The sequence below is a fragment of the Ceratosolen solmsi genome, unplaced genomic scaffold (genome assembly GCF_000503995.2).
Source record: "Ceratosolen solmsi marchali unplaced genomic scaffold, CerSol_1.0 scaffold26, whole genome shotgun sequence".
Lineage (NCBI taxonomy): Eukaryota > Metazoa > Arthropoda > Insecta > Hymenoptera > Agaonidae > Ceratosolen > Ceratosolen solmsi.
The window spans coordinates 377,356-398,328 of record NW_011948442.1 but is presented as its reverse complement, the minus strand read 5'-3'; the positions used below and the strand labels follow the sequence as shown (position 1 = coordinate 398,328).

The following is a 20,973-nucleotide window of genomic DNA, read 5'->3' as shown; positions in this document are numbered from 1 at the left end:
CACGAATATAGCATGATTATACTATGCACTTATTTTAAACATATACTTTAGAGTTTTAGTGTCAATAAATTCAACTCAAATACATTTAAATGAAATGAAATATTGTTAATTAAAGGAATAGCCGTCTCTAAGTAACATGACGAATGTATATTATACGGGCATAGTTACTAAAGCATCAAATTCAGTCGCGGCCCGTCGCCTATAGACCTTCGCTCAATTTAGGTGTAATTGTTTAATTAAGGATCTTCACCGGAGGCGCTTCACACGGTCATATTGATGCTTCCTCTCCCCCCATCGCCAATTCCGTTCCCTGATTCCCGACCCTCGACCATTGCGTTACATAGTCCATTTCAACTTCGTCTGTTCCAGCTGTGAAAGTATAGAGGAAAATTTTTTTTGTACGAATATTCAAGGAACACGTATTCCAATGAGATTACTATATTGTGTAAGTTAAGATTTTTATCTTAAATATTAATTGACAAAGAGAAATACATGTTATATAAAGACAAGTATGGTTAGATGAGCATGCGTTCATTTCGTAATTGAATCGGTCGTAGCTTATTAATTAATTAAAAAATGCAGTACTACGTTGCTTCTCATATTAATATTATATCTTAAATTCTAATAATGTCTAATAATGTTTCTAATAATGTGTTGTTTGTAACTTCTCTGTAATAATACAACAAATTTGAGATGATTTGTTTTTTATTTTGTTTTTATAATACTTATACGTATAGGTATACTTAAAGCATTTAAAGATGCATCGAATTAATAAGCAAAGTAATAAGAGTAAACCCATATAAAAATTCATATTAGTAATATAATATTACCAATTCCATTATCAATTACATGAATTTTATTAATCCTTTTTAATTAGCACAACTGGTAGTATTTTATAAGGCCTATGTATACAAATAAACAAATGAAATGTTATTTTAGAATATTTTGTATTATTCGTAAATAAACAAAGTTTCTAATTATTATTACTTTATATTTGTTTAAATCCGAAGCGTAACAGTATAATTAAATAAAGAATAGATTCACTTTACTTGAACAATTCTTAAACAGAAGAAATTTTGCAGGGATTTGTACGGCTCATGGAATATTGTAAATATAACTCTTTCTTTTAATCACTCTCCCAATACTATATTTAAACCGTTATCTAAATTCCATTATAACCAAATAAAAATTATTAAAAAATACCAAATATCTAATATACAATACAATAATAATCTAATATACAGAATACATTTATTTATTAATACTAAATCTCTATTTTCTAGAGTTCAGTACTTTTATCCTAATATTTTTATTTAAACGTGTAATTCACATTTTATGCATTATTTATTGCTTAAAATATATAATTAAAGTAGATGATCTGGCTAGCAAATCATTTGGAAGATAACTAACTAGATAAACGTGAAATACCAGTCATAAAATAATTTTAATAACTTGTATATGAATATATAGTTATGAGAGTTATAAAAAGGAATATAAAAACTATATGAACCTATTTAGAAACTATTTATTTAAAAAATTGGCAACTTTAATTTAATTAATGTATAATATATACTAATTAAATTATTAATTATATTAATTATATATAAATAATTATATTCTTTTTAATTTCATTAAAGTTAGAAGTATTTTTTAAGTATTATAATATAAATAAGATTTTTATAATATATAAAATTTAAGTATCCATTTTTTAAACGAAAAAATTTACGAGAAGTAAAAGAAGTATTCCATTTAAGCTTCTGAAAGTTTACATTTTTCAATATAATTATGTATTGCTTCACATTTCAACAGTAGAATTATAATTTTTAAGGCTTTAAATTCAATTTTATCTACATGATTGTTGTTATATTCATAGTTTTTGTTAGAGAATCTCTTTAATTTTAAGATCTGAATAAAATGCTTATACATGCCATAATAATTAAAAAATACCATGCTATTAATATTTAATTTATTATTTAAAATCATATAAACATTTTGAAAATCAAAATATAATTAGGATTTCTTAAAGAATTAAATTTAATTTATCAAGTCTATATTTTATATATACGCACCTTCAATTAAATAATAATAAATATCGAAAAATAAGAGACAAAATAATTTAATTCGTGTAGAGACAATGGAATTTTTTATTGGTGAGGGGATACCGTTATCGAAATTAAAATACATGTAAGTACCAGTGTCAAAGCGATGAGTCAGAAAAGTCAAGCAACTTGTTGGTTTATCACAATATAGACAATCGTGTGCTCGACAGGCAATTCTTTCAAATTGTCCGTGAGGTCAATCAGCTAAGATATCAAACTGCAACAGTCTCTATATTACTCGTGAGAAGACAAGATGAGAGCGACAAGCATCTTACTATCCGGCTCGTTCGCACATTATATATGAAAAATAAGGAAAACAAATCGTTATATCAAAGTTAATTTCAAGAAACTTGTATGAATTTTATGCTGTTGCATTTTACATACGTGTATACATTAAAATCCTTTAATTACTATTGAACTACTCCATCTTGTTTTTCGTTTATATCGTATTATTTTAGGTTTTGCCGAATTAAATCATATTGCGTTTCACTTATATTCTATTTAATTTTATGAGAGTTGATTGAATAGAATATAGTTTTCGAACTAATTAAGTAAAAAAAAAAAGTTATTAGAATTTATTGTGCAGTTGTAAAATCAATTTTTTCCTTTTCCTTTATAAATTTTTTAAATAGAAGCTTATGAATTATCAATTAGAGTAATGATAATATTTTTTTAAATGCTTACCTTTTTATAAATTAATTATATGTGATACAGTATTGCCACTTTGATAGAAAATACAAAAGATAAAAGTAAAGCAAAATACATATACATAAACCTCTAAATGTAGATAGTATAAATCAAATATACAGGTGCAAATACAAATATCCATAATACGTTTTCATTAAAACATGCCTTTTTTTTAAATCTATATGAATTTTCTGCTAATATTAAAATAGAATTTACATTTGCTCTTCTAACAAATAATGAAACACTTAAATTTCTTTCATTGTGTGCTTTTTTTCTTTTTCATCATGGTATCTAAACTTTATATTTGTATGAGTAACAAAATTGTAATTATTGACAAGAAGAGTAATGCATAAGTAAGCAGGTAATTAATTGAGAGAGAAGAGAGATAGAGAGATAGTGAGAGATAAGAGAGATAGAGAGAGAGTGAGAGAGAAGAGAGATAGAGAGAGAGTGAGAGAGAGAGCGAGAACATGGATGAAAAATTTACATATGAAATTTACGTAATTTAAATTAAAAGTATCTATGTACATAGATTGATTTCTAAATAACGCTTGATTGTTAACAATGGCTATTAAATACGATGAAAATTTTTTGATGGTTGGAAAATTTTTGAGTGTTTCCAAATTTGCGAACAGCATTACCTTGGTTGGTCTTGATTTGCTGATAAGAGGGTGACATCCTGTCGACTTTTATTTTACCAAAGACTGATGAGGGAGCTCGCACTCTACATCTGTTCGTTTGATACATTAATCTCAAACCAATGCATCTATGAATGAATGCTTGTAAGTCTATTCATATCATATATATGGTAATTATGCATATGATTGTGCGTACGTAAAAATAGAAAAATGAAATTAAAAAATCGATAATGGAATTAATAATGAAAGTATGCAATGAAACGTATATTACAGAAAATAATTGATATGCTATTAAAATCCAAGATATTTTATAATTTTCTTTGATTATTATATACGATCATTTTATTTAAATGGATAGTATAAATGAATGAACGTAAAATATAAATTTCATATTAAATAATAAAACTATTAGTATAAATATTTTATAAAATGTACATCTCGTAGCTATTATTATTTTTTTCAATCATACACTATTAATTATGTGGCATTGATGTATTTCAATAAACTAATAAAATAAAATAAAACAAAGATATAACTGTAATTATGATATGTGATATAAAAGATTTGATCATCGTGATGAAAATCATAATACAAAAATAACATAATAAAAGCATACTTTATATTAAAAATGTAACATATGTACAATACAAGAAATACAATAAAAGAAATATTGATACATAAAATAATATATATATTAAATATGAATATAAATTGATTGTGATTGCGTGATTTTTTGATAATTTTTTAAAGAAATTCATCTTTTTAATGTATATACCAATATAGAAAATAGAAACTTATATTAATAATTTAAGTTTAAATATTTATTAAAAATATCGTTATATTTTTTAATAAGCTTAATAATTCGGATTTTTAAGAGTTTGTATTAAAAAATGGTTTTTAAATTATTTTAACTAGTTATATAATAGATACTGATGAATATTAAAATTATATTTTCTCTTAATTGTAAGCAAATGCAGAATTTTTCAGATTTATCAACTATTCAATTAATATGTAAATTTTTTTAATCATGAAAAATATTTCATATCTATTAAATTAATACTATATTTTGGTACATTTTAATGATTTTAAAATCGATAATAAATTTGTGCTTAAAATTCAGATCTTTTTATAGCAATTATTTCTATATAAATTTCAAGATGATTTAGTAAAAAATGAACACAGATATGCATTATAAAATATTTAATCTAAGGTAAATGTAAAATAATTAGAAATTGAAGTAAATTAAAAGTAGAAATATTCAAATGAAAGTGGGATTGAAAAAAAAATAGATAAATGTAAAATAATAAGTAAGCTTATACATAAAAATATATATAGAGTTGAAAATGGAAAAACTCGACAAGTCCTCAAATGCTGCAGTACATAGCGATAGGTGCAGCTAAACCAAGAAGCCTGATCTGTTAAATCAACACTGATCCATTTGGAAACAAAAGTCATGCACATATGTTATGCACATTCACTGGCTCGGCTTTGATTCACTGGCTGACTTCTATAACTTCATGGCAATGAATTTCGAAGATGGACGTCTTTATAGTTCTTAACTATCATTCGACTTCGATTTCAACGTTACATTTCCATCTCATTTTACCTTTAATATATATCAATCCAGCCATAGTGGAAGCTCACTTAACTAAAAATTCTATAATTCTTCCTTAACAATATAATTCTTTATTCATATCTATGACAATTATTTAGTTACGTTTACTTAAACTAATTGTATTATGTTATCTACATTTTAAATTCATTTTATTAATTACAATAGTACAGATCAATTATTTTTATATTTATATATTTCTGAATAACTTAAAATTTATTTATGATAGGGCGATAAAGAACAATTCAAATTGATCAAGAAATAAAGGTATAAGAGTTTTAACAATAACTCGTCGTTAGCGAAGGACGACATGTAACCTTTGAAAAAGTGCTTCTGCTCGATTTCTTTTGAATTAGCTTATACTCTAATTCTCATTATCAGAACCATAAATCACTCGTATTATATTTATCTTTGAAGTATTTTTATACGCTTCCCTTTGTACATTAAATAATATAGTATGTATAACACTTTAGTCCAAAGTAACATTTATATAAAGATTTATTATCATTATTTGTATGATTTTTTGTTTCTGATTTCATAATATACTTATATTTCTCTTTAGGAAATAGACTTATTTTCACCTAGCATTCATATTCACTATTTTCATTGATAGTTATTTACTAATCCAGAAAATATTTTATATTAAAAACTAATTTACGATTAATTTTTTCTTAATTCATTTGTAATTAAAGAAACATCCGTATACACACATATGTACTTTCATCTCTGATAATCACCTTAGATATTGCATTAACTTGTCTCAAAAGCTATTTATGCTTCCTATGCCCTTTGCAACTTTAATATCTATTTTATATGTACAATTATGTATTATAAAATATATATAAAAAATTTTTTATATTATTTTTATTTAACAATGCTTAGCAATTAAGTTATTTTATTTGAAATGTTATTATTGATTATATATAACATAGGAATTGTTATATGAAAATAAATAAATTAAAACAAAAATGTTTAAATTAAGATTTTTTCAAAATGGATAAAAAAGTTAATAAATATTGGAGTATCGATTATTAGATTGATAATTAATAATTCATAGATGCTAAAGTAAATCTACGTCGTTTCTACCTCCATTTTAACAAGGCACTCAGGGAGACAAGACAGGACAAACGTAAATGGGTGGAGCCAATTGGTCGTACCTGACAACGCCACACCTATTGGTTATTACTTTTCTTACCTGTTTACACCTGTCACGCTTAAATGTGATGGACAAGGAACAATTTCAGTACATAAAATGAAAACCTGGAATGTATTTCAGTTCATTTTTTTGTAAGATTCTCTCCTTCTTACCTTTGATTATTTATATAAAATTATAATTAATAAAATGCCTAAATTTCAGTATTTATATTTATGATGTAGATGATCCGTTTGAACAATCACATAGATTATACAAAATGACATTCACCATTTGTGTATAGTATTGTGAGTTTATAAAATAGTAGAAATTAACAGAAACGAAAATATTAATATTTATTCATTTAAATTTAATCATTTTTTCTATCATCCCCCTATTATCAATGTATGTATTTCTAATTAAATATACTTTTTTATTTTTCATGTAATTTACTAATTTTTTGAATACTAAAATATAATACTTCTATAAAATCAATAAATACATACAGAAATTATATTTAAGAAAACAGTTAAAAGTATATCCATGGCATTATTATAATTATACATTTATTATAATAATTAACTTTTTAATTATATTTACTCGGTTAATTTATACAATCTTTAATTATTTAAAATTTTCAAAATTTTTAGTTCTTTTAATAACATTTATTTGTTGAATCGCGATAAAAATAATAAAAAATTCGTTAACATCAGTTCGGTAATATCAGAATATTTTCTACCAAAAATAAATAAATATATTTAAAAAAACATTGATCATATGTAAGCAGTTATTTTATTATTGTAATTAAATTATATAATTAAGATGATACAATGCTATAAAAATTATTGCATTACATTTACAATTTATTTTATGCATTATACTATACGTTTAAGTACTTCTATTAGTTATTTTTTGATCATGAAATTTTACATATATTGTTCAAAGTATTTTAGTGTCTTTAAAAATAGATAATTTATTGTAGTATTGTATATTATATTTGTTTATATCGACATATTAATTTAGTTAATTTATAGTTAGCTTTAAATGAATTTTACGATATGAATAACTTATATAATTATACTACCATCATTTTCAATCGTTTTAATTACTGCAAGAACATAAATATTTTTATTAAAACTTAAGGAATTGGATGATGTATGTATTCACACAAACTATTCCAAATCTAGATTAATATTAATATTAAAAATATTAATATTAAAAATTAAAACAGCTTTTATGCAATAAATTTTTACTTATAATTAGATACTTCAAGTTAATAATTATTACAGAATTTTGTTAATAATTAATATAGTAGTTATTGAAATATTTTGGAAATAGGATTAGAGGATTTTTTATTATATTTATGCCTTATAATTCAGTAAGAAAATTAAAGAGACATATTTCAATTATAATCATTTATATAGTAAATTAAATTTAGGATTAACTATTATATTAAACAACATATTAATAAACTTTAATAACTAAAAATTTTTAACTAACATCGCAAATGTCACTCATTATCTAGCCTCTGAATTTTCAAATATTTGGATATATTAATAGATTTTAATTCTCTTATTTTTTTTACGGTTTAAATTTATTTTAACTTTATAAAAACGATAAACAAATATGCAATTGATAATTTGTTGACAACTAATAATTGTTTCAATTACATTTTTATGTTGTTTGGTTGAGTCCATACAAATTAATTTCAGAATTGATTGGATAAATACTCACGTTTATATTTTCTAATTACTATGTTCTTATATTTTTCTTCATATTTTTTAATTCAAATATAAGGGAAAATATGTAATTTTTTTGTTTCATGCATCGTAGAAACAGAATTAATTTGTACAATTTGTATGGTTAGGTGTTTATTTTTTAAGGATCGTTTGTATATCACTTTACTACATTATGATATACATTGTTTAGTTGAACGATTTCTTGTGATAATATATTTAGCAATATTTAATGGATTTATGAAATTTATCCATACCCACTATACAAAAGATTAGTAATTATTTAATTTAATTAAAGGTGAAATTTAAAAGTAGGTATACATTTTAAAATTCATAGTAAAATAAAATAATTTCCTTTAAAAAATTTCATAACAAAAATCTATTAGATTTTAAAAATTATCAAACTCATATTCGTTTTAAAAGTTTTTCCATAAAATCCTGTATTTTTATTAATAAATATGATTATTATTATATGACATCATTTACGATTTTAACATGCTGAATATATCTATAATGACTTAGAAAACAGAATATTGAATATTTTCCAAATTCTTCTTTTGTGAAATTGATAGATTTTCAAATAAAAAATATAATTATTAAAATTAACCATTAATTACAATTATTCCTTATTTAGTTATTAAAATACATTTAAAAAGTTATATTTCAAGTTTTTAATATAAATATTAAAATCAATTATAGCATTAAATTTATTGTAAATGAATTTATATATCACTCAATCGTTATATATGTTATATATACATATATTTGTAATGATTTTAATATTATGTTAAGGAAATTAATTCAGTTTTATTCCGAAAACATACTTATTATTTTTATTGCGATAAATACAGAACACGATAATTAAATCTACATTGTCCTGTAATTTTGATACATATAATAAATATGTTATTTTAAAAATAAAAATGATTAATTGATAAATTTTTGTTAAAATTTCTACTTAAAAACACTATTTTGTCATTTAAAATCAAATAGTTTTTTCTATTTACAAAGGCACTTAGCGATATAAGCAATTAAATTTTTTAGAATACAAAATAAAATAATAAATGCAGAAATTGCGTTTAGAAATGTATTTAATTAATATAAAGGTACTTTCGTCTTGCATTCTAAAGATTTTAAAGTCTTAATCATTATGTACAGAAAAATCAATTTTTTTTCCAAAAGCTAGTGACTATTAATGATGTTCAAAAACTGTTCCAGCAGTAAGACTTTTTTGCAGAAAAAGTAGCATAACGCTATCTTCGTTTTTAGTCATAATTAAAAATATTTAAAACATTTTATTGCAATTATCAACTCGTAAGTTGTAAAATAAATTTTTTTTACAAATTTATAAGTTTGGACTACAGAAAATACATTATATAAAGTTAATTTAATAGTCAATTAAATTTCAATGGGGGGTGACTTTTTTACTGGAATTAATCGAGTAGAAATTAATTTAGGATTTCGCGGAGTGCTACGCAGCGTGCGTGTTGGATTCGCGGATGTTGGTGTACTGATCGCCAGTACTTTTCTTCTCACAGGTTTGATTGGTGTTTTTATCAAAGTCATATCAATTCCTGCTTTTTTAAATGTTTCTTCAGGAAGCACAGAACTTCGTAATTCATCTCGACTTGCAAGATGCTCTTGAAAATTTCCATATGAGGACACAGAAAGAGTCGTATCATTTTTCGATTTCCGCTTCTTTTTGTTAGTAAATTTTACTTTTATACTTCCGTTTGTTCCATGTATCTATAAAAGAATTTTCATTTTAAATTTTAATTATATTATTATTTATTTAATTTAAAATTCTCCTATAAAAATTTAAGCAATTATTTGTATGTTTTTAAAGAAAATTGAATTTTTTTCTAGTATTAGACTATAATCAAAACAAAATGGATCATGTATAAAATTCAAATGAATAATCAATTGGTAGAAATTGAAATAAAATCTTAAATTAAATTAATTAAAAATTTCAATTTTGTTATATTTAGTTTTTAACAAGTTACTGGTTTAGAGATAAATAGTAGTTTTTGGTGTTTCTTTATTTAGATAAAAACATTTTTTTTAAGTTTGAAATTATACATTAAAAATGTATAAAATATATTTATTAATTTATGATAGAGTGATTATTAGCCAAGTTTTGAAATACTTTATAACTAATGTAATTTTCGTATAACTTCCAAATAAAAAATTTAATAACAATCATTTTGATACCTTTTTTATTATTGTAGAATGAACAAACATGTAAAAAATTTCTTTATTGTAGTGTACGGTGGATAATGGCACCAGAACAACTGGTTAATTTAAATTTATTAAAATTACAAAAAAATTTAAAAATAAAATACTTCTAAGTTTTTATTTGTTGTAACTTATTTATGCATCCTTATCATTTGTATGTTACATATACATTTTTTAAATTAGATTTTAATTTAGAAAGAAACAGCTATTTCTTAAATCATATGAAAACATTTATTTGAATCTCGAAATTGTATGATCTTTTTGAAGGTAAGAATGTGCTTATATTTTATTACGTTATCGATATCAATTATCAAATTATCAATAATTATAAACTCAAATATATATATTTTTTTAATTCAAAATTTTAATAATTGAAATTTAATGAGATAATATGAATTGCTCAGTGTTTAATAATTAACACAAAATTAATAAATGAAAAACAATTTAATTTTTTTAGAATTAATTAAGAATTTGTTTTCAAATAAATATGCTTACTCTACTGCTTCTTCTGACTTTATTACAAAGAACAGTTCCTTTATTTTTTTCTGTATTTGTAGCTCGTTTTTTATTGCCTATTATATTAGGTGATATATCATATGGTAGTTTTCTTTTGGCTGAAGGAGTAATTCTAGACACATTAGATCCGCCTGGAGTATATAGTCTATTGCTAGCAGGAGTGATCTTGAGTATACTTGTTACAACTGGTGTACGTTTAGAGGTACTTAATGGTGTTTTTTTAGTAGACCTATCTTTTGCTTGTTTCTACAAAAGAAAGGGTGTATAGTAAAATTTTTTTTACGTAAATGAAAAAGTATATGTCTTTTACTTACTCTTACTAATTTCATATTTTCTTTTTCAATTTCATAATTTTCTCTAATATGATTCATGAATTCTCTTAAAGAGAAACCATATATTAAAAATATTTTCTTGTGAATATTTTCATATTCATCAACTAAAATATGTAATTGACTTTCTAATTTTGGAAGTTTCTAATATAGGTGAATAAGTAATTATTTATCAAAAATTTATAAATGCCCTAATTAAATAAAAATATACTGTATTAGCTATTTTACCTTCTCAGCAGTTTTTCGCTCTTTTTCTTCCATTAATAATTGTCCGCCCCTGTTATGATAACGGTCAGGATCATTTGCTCGTTGATCTAATTCTTTCAATTTTTCAAACTGAATTTCCCATTCATTCAACAGCTCAAACATTTTTCTGTATAATAAACCATTGTGAAAATAAATATATAAAACAATTTTAGTCGAAATATTTTACCTATTAGAATTATAGTATTTACGAAGATTTTCTATTTCTAATTCATGAAGTGTAAGAAGATCATCTGTATATGTTTGACATTTCATAGCTGTAAATGATTTTTTTTGAAGTTCACTAAATTTACACGATTTCCATAAATTTTCGATTTCAATTCTTACTTTGTCAATATAAGTTGCAACATTTTCTCTTCTTTTTTCCTTACATCTTTTTATTTCAGTATTAAGCTATAATAATAATCTTAATGTTTAGTTATTTTTTAAAATGTAATTTTTTAATTTTACAAATAATATTTTTATAGTTCCATTCATAATGAATATATCACAATATAAATAATGATTAAATTTTGCAAAATTCAACGTTGAATAAAATTCGGTATTCTGGATAAATTTTGTACTTACAGCACTTAGTGTAATCATACTATATCCTGAATAATTTTCAAAGAAAGCTTGTCGAGTCTTCTGAGGTTCATCTAAATAATCCCATAATGATATTAAAGTTTCTTTTTTTTCTTGAGCTTGTAACTTTGCTTGTTCAACTTGGCTTTTCAATTTTTCTTTAAGATCTTTTAATTTGGTCATATTGTTTGAAGAATAAATAAAATTACCATGATCGTGATAAATAATTTTTTCAAAATCTAAAGTTGGATTAATATGAAGCTCTTCCATCATTTTAATAATTGATCGTCTTGAATCTTTAAACATTTCTGTTAAGCGATTCTAAAGTAAAATAGTAAAATATTAAAATTTGATTATAATTATAATTATTCAATACTTAATACCTTTTCTACTTCTTGTATATTTATGTAACTTTCAAATTTTTTAATTTCTTGTTCTAAGAGAAGATCAGAATTAAATCCAATAGGCTTTAAACCTATTTTTATGCAAATTTCAGCTTCCTGTAAGTAATTTAGCATTAGTCAAATAATAGCATATTTTATTAGTCCAATATTAGTTGATTTACCTTTGTTACTAATTCTTTAATATACTTTAAACGTTGATTTTTTAAGTACTGCAGTTGTTGTACTTGTTCTTGTAATTTGAGTTCTAATTCTATTAATGGTAAATCATCATACGAATCTGTTGCAAAATTAGTTCCTAATTCCTATATTTTTAATAATTATAAGACAATATTTTAATAATGACTATTTTAATTATGAAATTATTAAAAAAATATTTAATAAATTATACTTTAGAAAATTTTCGAGCAGATTGTGCTAGTGCTTTAACATTTTTCAGGAGATCTTTTTTTTTTTGATTAGACTCATCTACCATATCTTTCATTAAACCCTAATATAAAAATTAAATGATTATCATTATAAATTGTCATTATATATCATCATTTTAAATTACATTAAGAAAATTATTATTTTTATTCTAAAAACTTACTATAAGATGATTTAGAACTTGATCTGCATATGTATTTAATACTTCTTTTCTAATACCTACTTCATCCCATATTTTGAAAAGTTCTGATATTTCTTTTTCACATATTGCTTTTGCTTTTTCCATTATGATTTCTCTATAAAAAATATAGTTTTAAAATAAATCATAAAATAAAATTTATTTTTACTCTCATAAAACAAATTTTATTAAAATAAATTTTTAATAATATTTTCATAAACACAGAATAAACATGGAAAGCATATTTCAAAATATAAAAATATAAATAAATGTTACTAAATGAATTTCATTATATTTATTTTATTTTTATTATTGAGAAACTAAATATTATCTTTTTTAATAAATAAATGTTCTTACTTTACATATAAATTTTAAGTTTACTAAAAGGTAATTATTTTAAAAATAATAAATACTTGATTTTATTTGGTATTAAAGTCTGAACTTGTGCAAGCTTATTCAAAAACTTCTATCATTTGTAACATTTGTTTGAAGACTTTCCAGCCAAGGTAAAAATTCATAACAGTACTTATTTGCATACAACTAATAATCGTATCTGTTTTATGTATGTATGGATAATTATGTACAGATATAATATTTGTACATCTTATAAAACATCCATTTTCAATTATATACTATGACCTTTATAAATATAAGTAAATTTACTTATTTCGGATAACGGCTAATAAGCAAATGTGAAACAAAACTTACTTAATTGAACTCATTTTCACCGTTCTTGAAATACTTGAAGTTTATCGTAAAAAATATATCACTATGCAATTAATAGCAATGATATCAAATAATATGACAAATGTTAAAATATATTTAACTTTTGGCATTTACACAATGCCTTTGATATTTTGACAGTAAACACAATTTATACGCAGTCTGTATTACCTTAATTTCTTGATAATCTAGTATCTCATCAACGTTTATCTTTTGAAATTCAAAGGCGACCGTCTATTGGTATTCAGTTTACCCCTCTTTTAGAGACCTAACCTAAAATAAAATAGTGAAAAGATGTGTATGACGTTCCTAAAGTAAGCATATTTTGCCCATTTTTCTCCTACTCATTACAAAAACCAATTATTGATATGTATTTAATTATCGGATATTTATTTTAATGTTACAATTTAATAAAATAAAAAAACGATAATTTTAATATTTAAAATAGCTCAACTTAGAAACAATAATTATTTTTACAACAATATATTTTTAATACAAAAAATTATACATATGCATTAAACTTTGCCTTAAATACAATCATGATCCTAATTATTATATAACATACAATTATTGTCATTGTCGTTTAAATATTATAAATTAAATTCATCATAATTAAATATTGTTATAAATTTAATTAATTAAATAATACAGTAAATTATAATTATATAATCATGTATATATATATAAATAATATTTATTTGCAATATATTATAGTATACAATATAATTTTTTCTTAGATATATTTATTGAGATTTTTTATAAACAATTTAATGTATATATAATTTATCATTTATAAATTCTATTTCAAACACGAAATGTGTTTGGAAATTAAGATTGAATTAATTTTCGATGATTGGCTTACAAGTGTAATTCTTATAACGGTATATGCCTAACTCAAAAATCATGATTTCATAACCAAGTTTTAGTTGTTACCGCCAAATTTTCGCGCGTTTTTACGTTTAATGGTTGTAATTCTCTTAGAAATCAAGTTACATTAGATTGTTTTTTAACGTATAATTTCATTACTTCAGTATTATTAATTCATTTTCTTTTCATTTTTATAGTTTACAAGTAAAATTTATTTATCTAAAGTTAAATTGTAAAATATAAATATAATTTAAACTTTATAATTATATTGCTGTTATAAATTCTGATTATGGTAAATTTACTAAACTTATTTCTAACATATTATAAAAATTCCTTTACTTTTTATATTGATTTATAGAGTCAGTTAAGTTCTCCAACAAATTCAGATTGGCATGATTCCTTGACATCTCCTGCTCCTGATTTTGATGAACCATTTGCAGATGAAAATCATTTATTAAGTGGTGAAAATGAAATTCAAGAAGAAGAGGGAGAGGAATTGTTTGGAGAAAATATGGAAATGTATATTAATTTTATTAATAAATATGTAAATTTAAAAAGTTTAAAATAAATTAAAAAATCAAACATATATCTTTATACTAGATCAAAGGTTAATTCTTAAATTAAAAAAATGTTCGAGCTACAAATAATTTTAAATTTAATTAGTTTAATCATTAACTATTCTTGTATTTGTTTTGTTAATAAGTGTATTATTTTTAATTATTTGTATAGTGACTATCAACCTATATCAGCACTTGACAGATATGAACATGATGTAGTTGATGATGAACATTATTCAGAATTATCCCAAGGAGAACGTGTTGCTGCTGAAGCTGCTATGCGGAGAAGAGATCAAGTTGCTGGAATAATTAGAGATGATAGAGATTTGCTATATGGTATCTTTTTTCATAATTATTTAAATAATTATTAAATTAAATTTATATAATTTTTTATATACAGTTTTATATAAAAATTTGTCGAAAAGCTTTATTAGGGTGGATAGTGTGTCTTATACTTAATTATTCATTTTTTATTTTAGAGGATAGTGATGATGAAGATCTTTCTCGTAAACGTAATATGGCTGAAAAGATTGCAGCTGGAGAAATCAATGATAATGAAGTAGATTTCAAGCTTTATTTTATTACAAGTACTTTTTATAACATATAATTAGAATAAAAATCTATTTTAGATGATAGAATCAATTGAAAATTTAGAAGATACTAAAGGTCACTCTGTTAAAGAGTGGGTTACTATGTTGGCTCCTAGAAATGAAATTGCTAATAGATTTAAAAGTTTTTTAAGAATATATACAAATTCGAAAGGACAATATGTATACAAAGAACGTATTCGACATATGTGTGAAAATAATCAGGTAAATTTTTATGAAAATATACATAAATTATGTGTAAAATTTATTTATATATTTCATAGTCTAGTTTTATAGTTGAATTCGCAGTTCTTGCAAGTAAAGAGCATGTACTTGCTTATTTTTTACCAGAAGCTCCATTTCAAATGTTAGAAATATTTGATGAAGTTGCCAAAAACTTCGTTTTAACTATTTTTCCAAGTTATGAAAGAGTTACTACTGAAATTCATGTTAGAATTTCTGAACTGCCTCTGATTGAAGAATTAAGAACATTTAGGTAAATTTGGCTACATATTAATTTTCAAGTTTGTTTTGTTTATTATTATCATTATCGATTATTTATTAATTATAATTTTTAGAAAACTCCATTTAAATCAATTGGTACGTACATTAGGAGTTGTAACAGCAACAACAGGAGTTTTACCACAATTGTGTATTGTAAGGTATGATTGTAATAGATGTGGATATATCTTAGGTCCTTATACGCAGACACAAAGTCAAGAAATTAAACCTAACAAATGTCCTGAATGTCAAAGTAGTGGCCCATTTCAAGTAAATTTACCAAATTTATATAAAATAATTTCACGTTTAAATATAATAAAATTATATTAAATATTTTTTTAAACATACATAAAGTTTAATATCTAGTATTTATTAATTGTAAATGTTTTAATTATTCCTGTAGATTAATATGGAACAAACAATATATCGGAATTATCAAAAAATTACAATTCAAGAATCACCAGGAAAAATTCCTGCAGGCAGAATACCTCGCAGTAAAGATTGTATTCTATTATCTGACCTTGTTGATCGTTGTAAACCTGGAGATGAAGTAGATATTACCGCTATTTACACTAATAATTATAGTGGATCTTTAAATACAGAAGAGGTAATACAAACATTTTTTTGTAAGATGAGTGTGCATATGATGCATAAATAACTCATTGTTTTTTATAATGTTAGAAAAATATATATTTAATAGTAATAAATTATAATATTTATAGATTCGATAAAAGAACTATATATAGCTACATTTGATTCTAATTCATTGATCGATATTAATTCCAGGGATTCCCAATCTTTTCAACAGTTCTTTTGGCAAATCATTTATATGTTAAAGATTCAAAAGATATTGTAGATTCATTAACAGAAGAAGAAAAACATTATATTTTAAAATTGAGTAAAGATCCTCACATTGGTGATCGTATCATTACTAGCATAGCACCATCCATTTATGGCCACAAATTTATTAAAAGATCTTTAGCTCTTTCAATATTTGGTGGAGTTTCTAAAAATCCTGGAAAGTTTTTTTTTTTTTTTTTTTTTATGTAACAAAACTTTTGAAACATACTTTTAATTTTATAGGTATGAAACATAAAGTAAGAGGTGACATAAATATTTTAATATGTGGAGATCCTGGAACAGCTAAGTCACAATTTCTCAAGTATACAGAGAAAATTGCACCTAGAGCAATTTTTACAACAGGACAAGGTGCTTCTGCTGTTGGTCTTACGGCTTATGTTAGAAGATCTCCTATCACTCAGGAATGGACTTTGGAAGCTGGTGCTTTAGTACTTGCTGATAATGGCGTCTGCCTAATTGATGAGTTTGATAAGGTAATAATATTGTTTTTAAAAACTAAGTTTATCAAAACTAATTATTTTTTCTTAAAATATTTAATATTTTTAACACGTATTTTAATTATGTATCAGATGAATGATCAAGATAGAACATCTATTCATGAAGCTATGGAACAACAAAGTATTTCAATTTCTAAAGCTGGTATTGTTACATCGTTGAATGCAAGATGTGCAGTAATTGCTGCTTCTAATCCAATTGGTGGTAGATACGATGCAAGCATGACATTTGCTGAAAATGTAAATTTTGTATTTCATAAGTATTTATTTATCAAAATCATATGTTTATACAGTAATTTTTAATTTTTAGGTAGATTTATCTGAACCAATTGTATCACGTTTTGACATATTATGTATAGTTAAAGATGAAGTAGATCCCATGCAAGATAGGCATTTAGCAAATTTTGTTGTTAATTCTCATATTAAACATCATCCAACCAACTCGGAGAAAATTATACCACCACAGTTAAAAAACTGGGCAGACAAAAATATAGAAGAACTTGAACCATTAGATCAAGAAATTTTGAAAAAATACATTGTTTATGCAAAACAAAATATACATCCAAAACTTAATAATGTAGATCAAGATAAAATTGGGAAATTATATAGTCGATTAAGACAGGAAAGTTTGGTATTTATTTTTTATTTAAATTAATTCAATTTGATCAGTATTATTTAAAAGTTCCTTATAAAAATTATATTGTATTTAAAAGATAACTGGAAGTCTTCCAATTACTGTTCGTCATATTGAAAGTATTATACGAATAGCTGAAGCCAATGCCAAAATGCATTTACATGAATTTGTGCGAGAAGAAGATATTAACCTCGCTATTAGAATGGAACTTGAAAGTTTTGTTGAAACCCAAAAATATTCTGTTATGAAAGACATGCGTCTGGTAAAAAATTTAATTATATTTAAAATAATTTTAAATCATTTATCATTAATTTTAATAAGAAATTTATATACTATAGGCATTTAATAAATACTTAACATTTGAAAAGAATCATAATGAGTTATTATATTTTGTACTTCGGGGTCTTACATTAGATGCTTTGGCATTCCAAAAAGCAATATACAGAGGTCATATAACTTCAGTTGAAATTGTTGAAAAAGATTTATTAGATAGGGTATGTAAACAATAAAATAAAATGTGTTATGCTAAAATATAAAACAATTTTATTATTACATATTTAATCATTCTTGTTGTTTATTTTAATCAAAATATTTTATTTCAGGCCAAGCAGTTTAATGTATACAATCTTTCAACATTTTATAAGAGTAATCTATTTAGATTGAATAATTTTATTTACGATTCAAAACGTAAAATTATTATTCAAACATTGCCAGCAATCGATGAAGATTAATACTCAATTATAACATTTTTCTTAATTTATCATAGACTCATTTCATTGTTCCCATATATTCATACATTATATTGTTTGTTTACAGATGGTAAATTTAAAATTATTATTTGTAGTATACTTCATAGTAAAAAAATATCTTAATTTTTTAATAAAAATGTATTCTGTTTTATTTTATGACATACAAACATGACTTTCTATTAAAAATATGTGTTTTCACCTTTTTATTTCTATTAACAAGTAATTCATTAACTTTAACACAAAAATATGTAAAACAGGTCTAATATAATCATGATTTACTTATTTTTTATTAGAATGTTACAATATTCACGAATTAAAATGAAAAAAATTTAATAAATTAATAATATAATAAATAATTTAATATATAATATATAATAATATATAATATATAATAATTTAATAATTTAATAAAATTTAATCTTACAACTAATTTGTGTTTTACACAATTATATATATAATTTTATTTTTATTTTGAATAATTAAATAATACTCTTAATTGAAATATTTATTGTTACATATTTATTAGTTCAGGGAAATAATAGGTATAATTAAGATTTTATTTTCAAGGTTATATTAGAATAATTTAAAATTATTTACAGATATAAGAATAAATATTAATTAATTAAATAACAGTCTTTAGCATAACATTATTTATTTCTATTTAAGATGGAAATTATATAGTTGCATTTAAAACTTGCATAAATCATCATTAAACTTATCAAGATTATAAAGCAAAATCATAAAATTGATGTAATACACAGTTATCATTTTTGTTTATTTTTATTTTAATTATTTAAAAGCTCATTAGTACTGCTAGAATCAATACAACTAGTATTACTAGTTAAAATACTTTTAGAATTAGATGACTCACTATCTAAACAACTGCTACTATTACTGATATTTTCGTTCCTGTTGTTACCACTGATGTTAATATTGTGACTGTTTATATCAACATTCTGAGCTTTTGATTTATTTCTTATTGATTCGTCTATAGAGTTAATTTTACTTCCTAACCTTTTATAAATTATAAAGTAAAAATTAAAAAATTGATTAAATTTGATTTCTCATATATATACATGTTATTTATATATAAATATTAATATTAAAATCGATGCAATTTAACTATCAAAATATAAATAACATTGAAACTATATTATTTTTCTTAATCAAATATATTTAAATAGTTATTTTAGTATTTTAATTTAATATTTGAATATTAAATACTTACATAGTCATTTTATTTGATTCAATAGCTTTCTTCAAATGAACTGTTCGAGATGTACGATACAGATATTTTCTTTTTCCTTTACAATCATAACTCCAATGACCCATTTCAAGACATTTTTGACATCGCACTTTTTCTAAGGGATATGGATTGCTGAAGCAGAAATTCATAAAACATCTATTTACGAAATTTTAATAAATATAGTACATTTCATAACCTATTAATGATATTTCATCGTCATTTTTATGCAATAAAAACTTCAAATAGACTTTATAAAGTTACAAAATATAATTAAAAATAAAATTGAATAGAATATTTAAAAGAAACTTACGGTTTTTTTTCAAATTTTATTTTAGCATTCATTGTTTTTTATAAAGTACCTCACTTAATAACTTTACTAGAATGAATATGATTTTAAAACTGATAATTGAGGAACTTTTATAAAAAAAATATTTTTACATTACAATTAATTTTATAGTAATTATAAAAATTAAACTTTACATATATATTAAAGTTATAGTATTTTATTGAATAAGAATTTTTTTGCGAAATAATTATTATCTCTATGTAACATAAATCTTTGTTTCTTTTAAACTTAATTATATTATTCATATTTACAATGTTTAAAGTTTGATATGCTGTATGCTCATAGAACGTACCCACATTTCATTTGTAATATTTATTTTACAGAATGAGTTTATCACAAAAGGTTATACGTCAAGTTAGACCTGAAGTAGATAAACTTAATTTCAATGTTTATTTTGCATAAAAATGTTCTATTAAATGTATTAATTTTTAATTTTATGAAAAATATAATGATTTTAATTTCCGACGATATTTAATGTAATATCAGTAATTATTTCATTTAATAAATACCCTTGCTAGAATAGAAATTTTTATGAAGGTGATATTTGAATATTAAAAAACAGTTTTTAAAATGGTAAAATAGAACAAGAAT

At 22.7% G+C, this 20,973-nt stretch overlaps 2 protein-coding genes and 1 long non-coding RNA gene across 3 annotated transcripts; 1 reads left to right on the top strand and 2 right to left on the bottom strand.

The window, feature by feature from the left end:
- Positions 1-9,250: 9,250 nt before the first annotated feature.
- Positions 9,251-13,740, bottom strand: LOC105365767 (protein regulator of cytokinesis 1-like). The gene is made up of 11 exons (XM_011504004.1): positions 13,526-13,740; positions 12,803-12,935; positions 12,605-12,703; positions 12,378-12,518; positions 12,196-12,312; positions 11,816-12,133; positions 11,418-11,641; positions 11,213-11,357; positions 10,970-11,128; positions 10,635-10,901; positions 9,251-9,650 (listed from the first exon to the last, which is right to left on the bottom strand). Exons 1-11 carry the CDS (start codon positions 13,537-13,539, stop codon positions 9,303-9,305), a joined length of 1,965 nt encoding a protein of 654 aa, XP_011502306.1. The 5' UTR covers positions 13,540-13,740; the 3' UTR covers positions 9,251-9,302.
- Positions 13,741-14,355: 615 nt separating this feature from the next.
- On the top strand, positions 14,356-18,788 carry Mcm2 (DNA replication licensing factor Mcm2). The gene is made up of 15 exons (XM_011504078.1): positions 14,356-14,406; positions 14,766-14,926; positions 15,137-15,300; positions 15,444-15,523; positions 15,594-15,776; positions 15,836-16,047; positions 16,130-16,322; positions 16,456-16,659; positions 16,839-17,070; positions 17,136-17,386; positions 17,483-17,647; positions 17,718-18,038; positions 18,121-18,303; positions 18,380-18,535; positions 18,644-18,788. Exons 1-15 carry the CDS (start codon positions 14,356-14,358, stop codon positions 18,770-18,772), a joined length of 2,685 nt encoding a protein of 894 aa, XP_011502380.1. The 3' UTR covers positions 18,773-18,788.
- A 769-nt stretch (positions 18,789-19,557) lies between these two features.
- LOC105365766 (uncharacterized) lies at positions 19,558-20,199 on the bottom strand. Its single transcript, XR_912979.1, has 2 exons — positions 20,019-20,199; positions 19,558-19,799 (listed from the first exon to the last, which is right to left on the bottom strand). It is a non-coding gene; the product is annotated as an uncharacterized LOC105365766 (long non-coding RNA).
- Between the last annotated feature and the right edge of the window lie 774 nt (positions 20,200-20,973).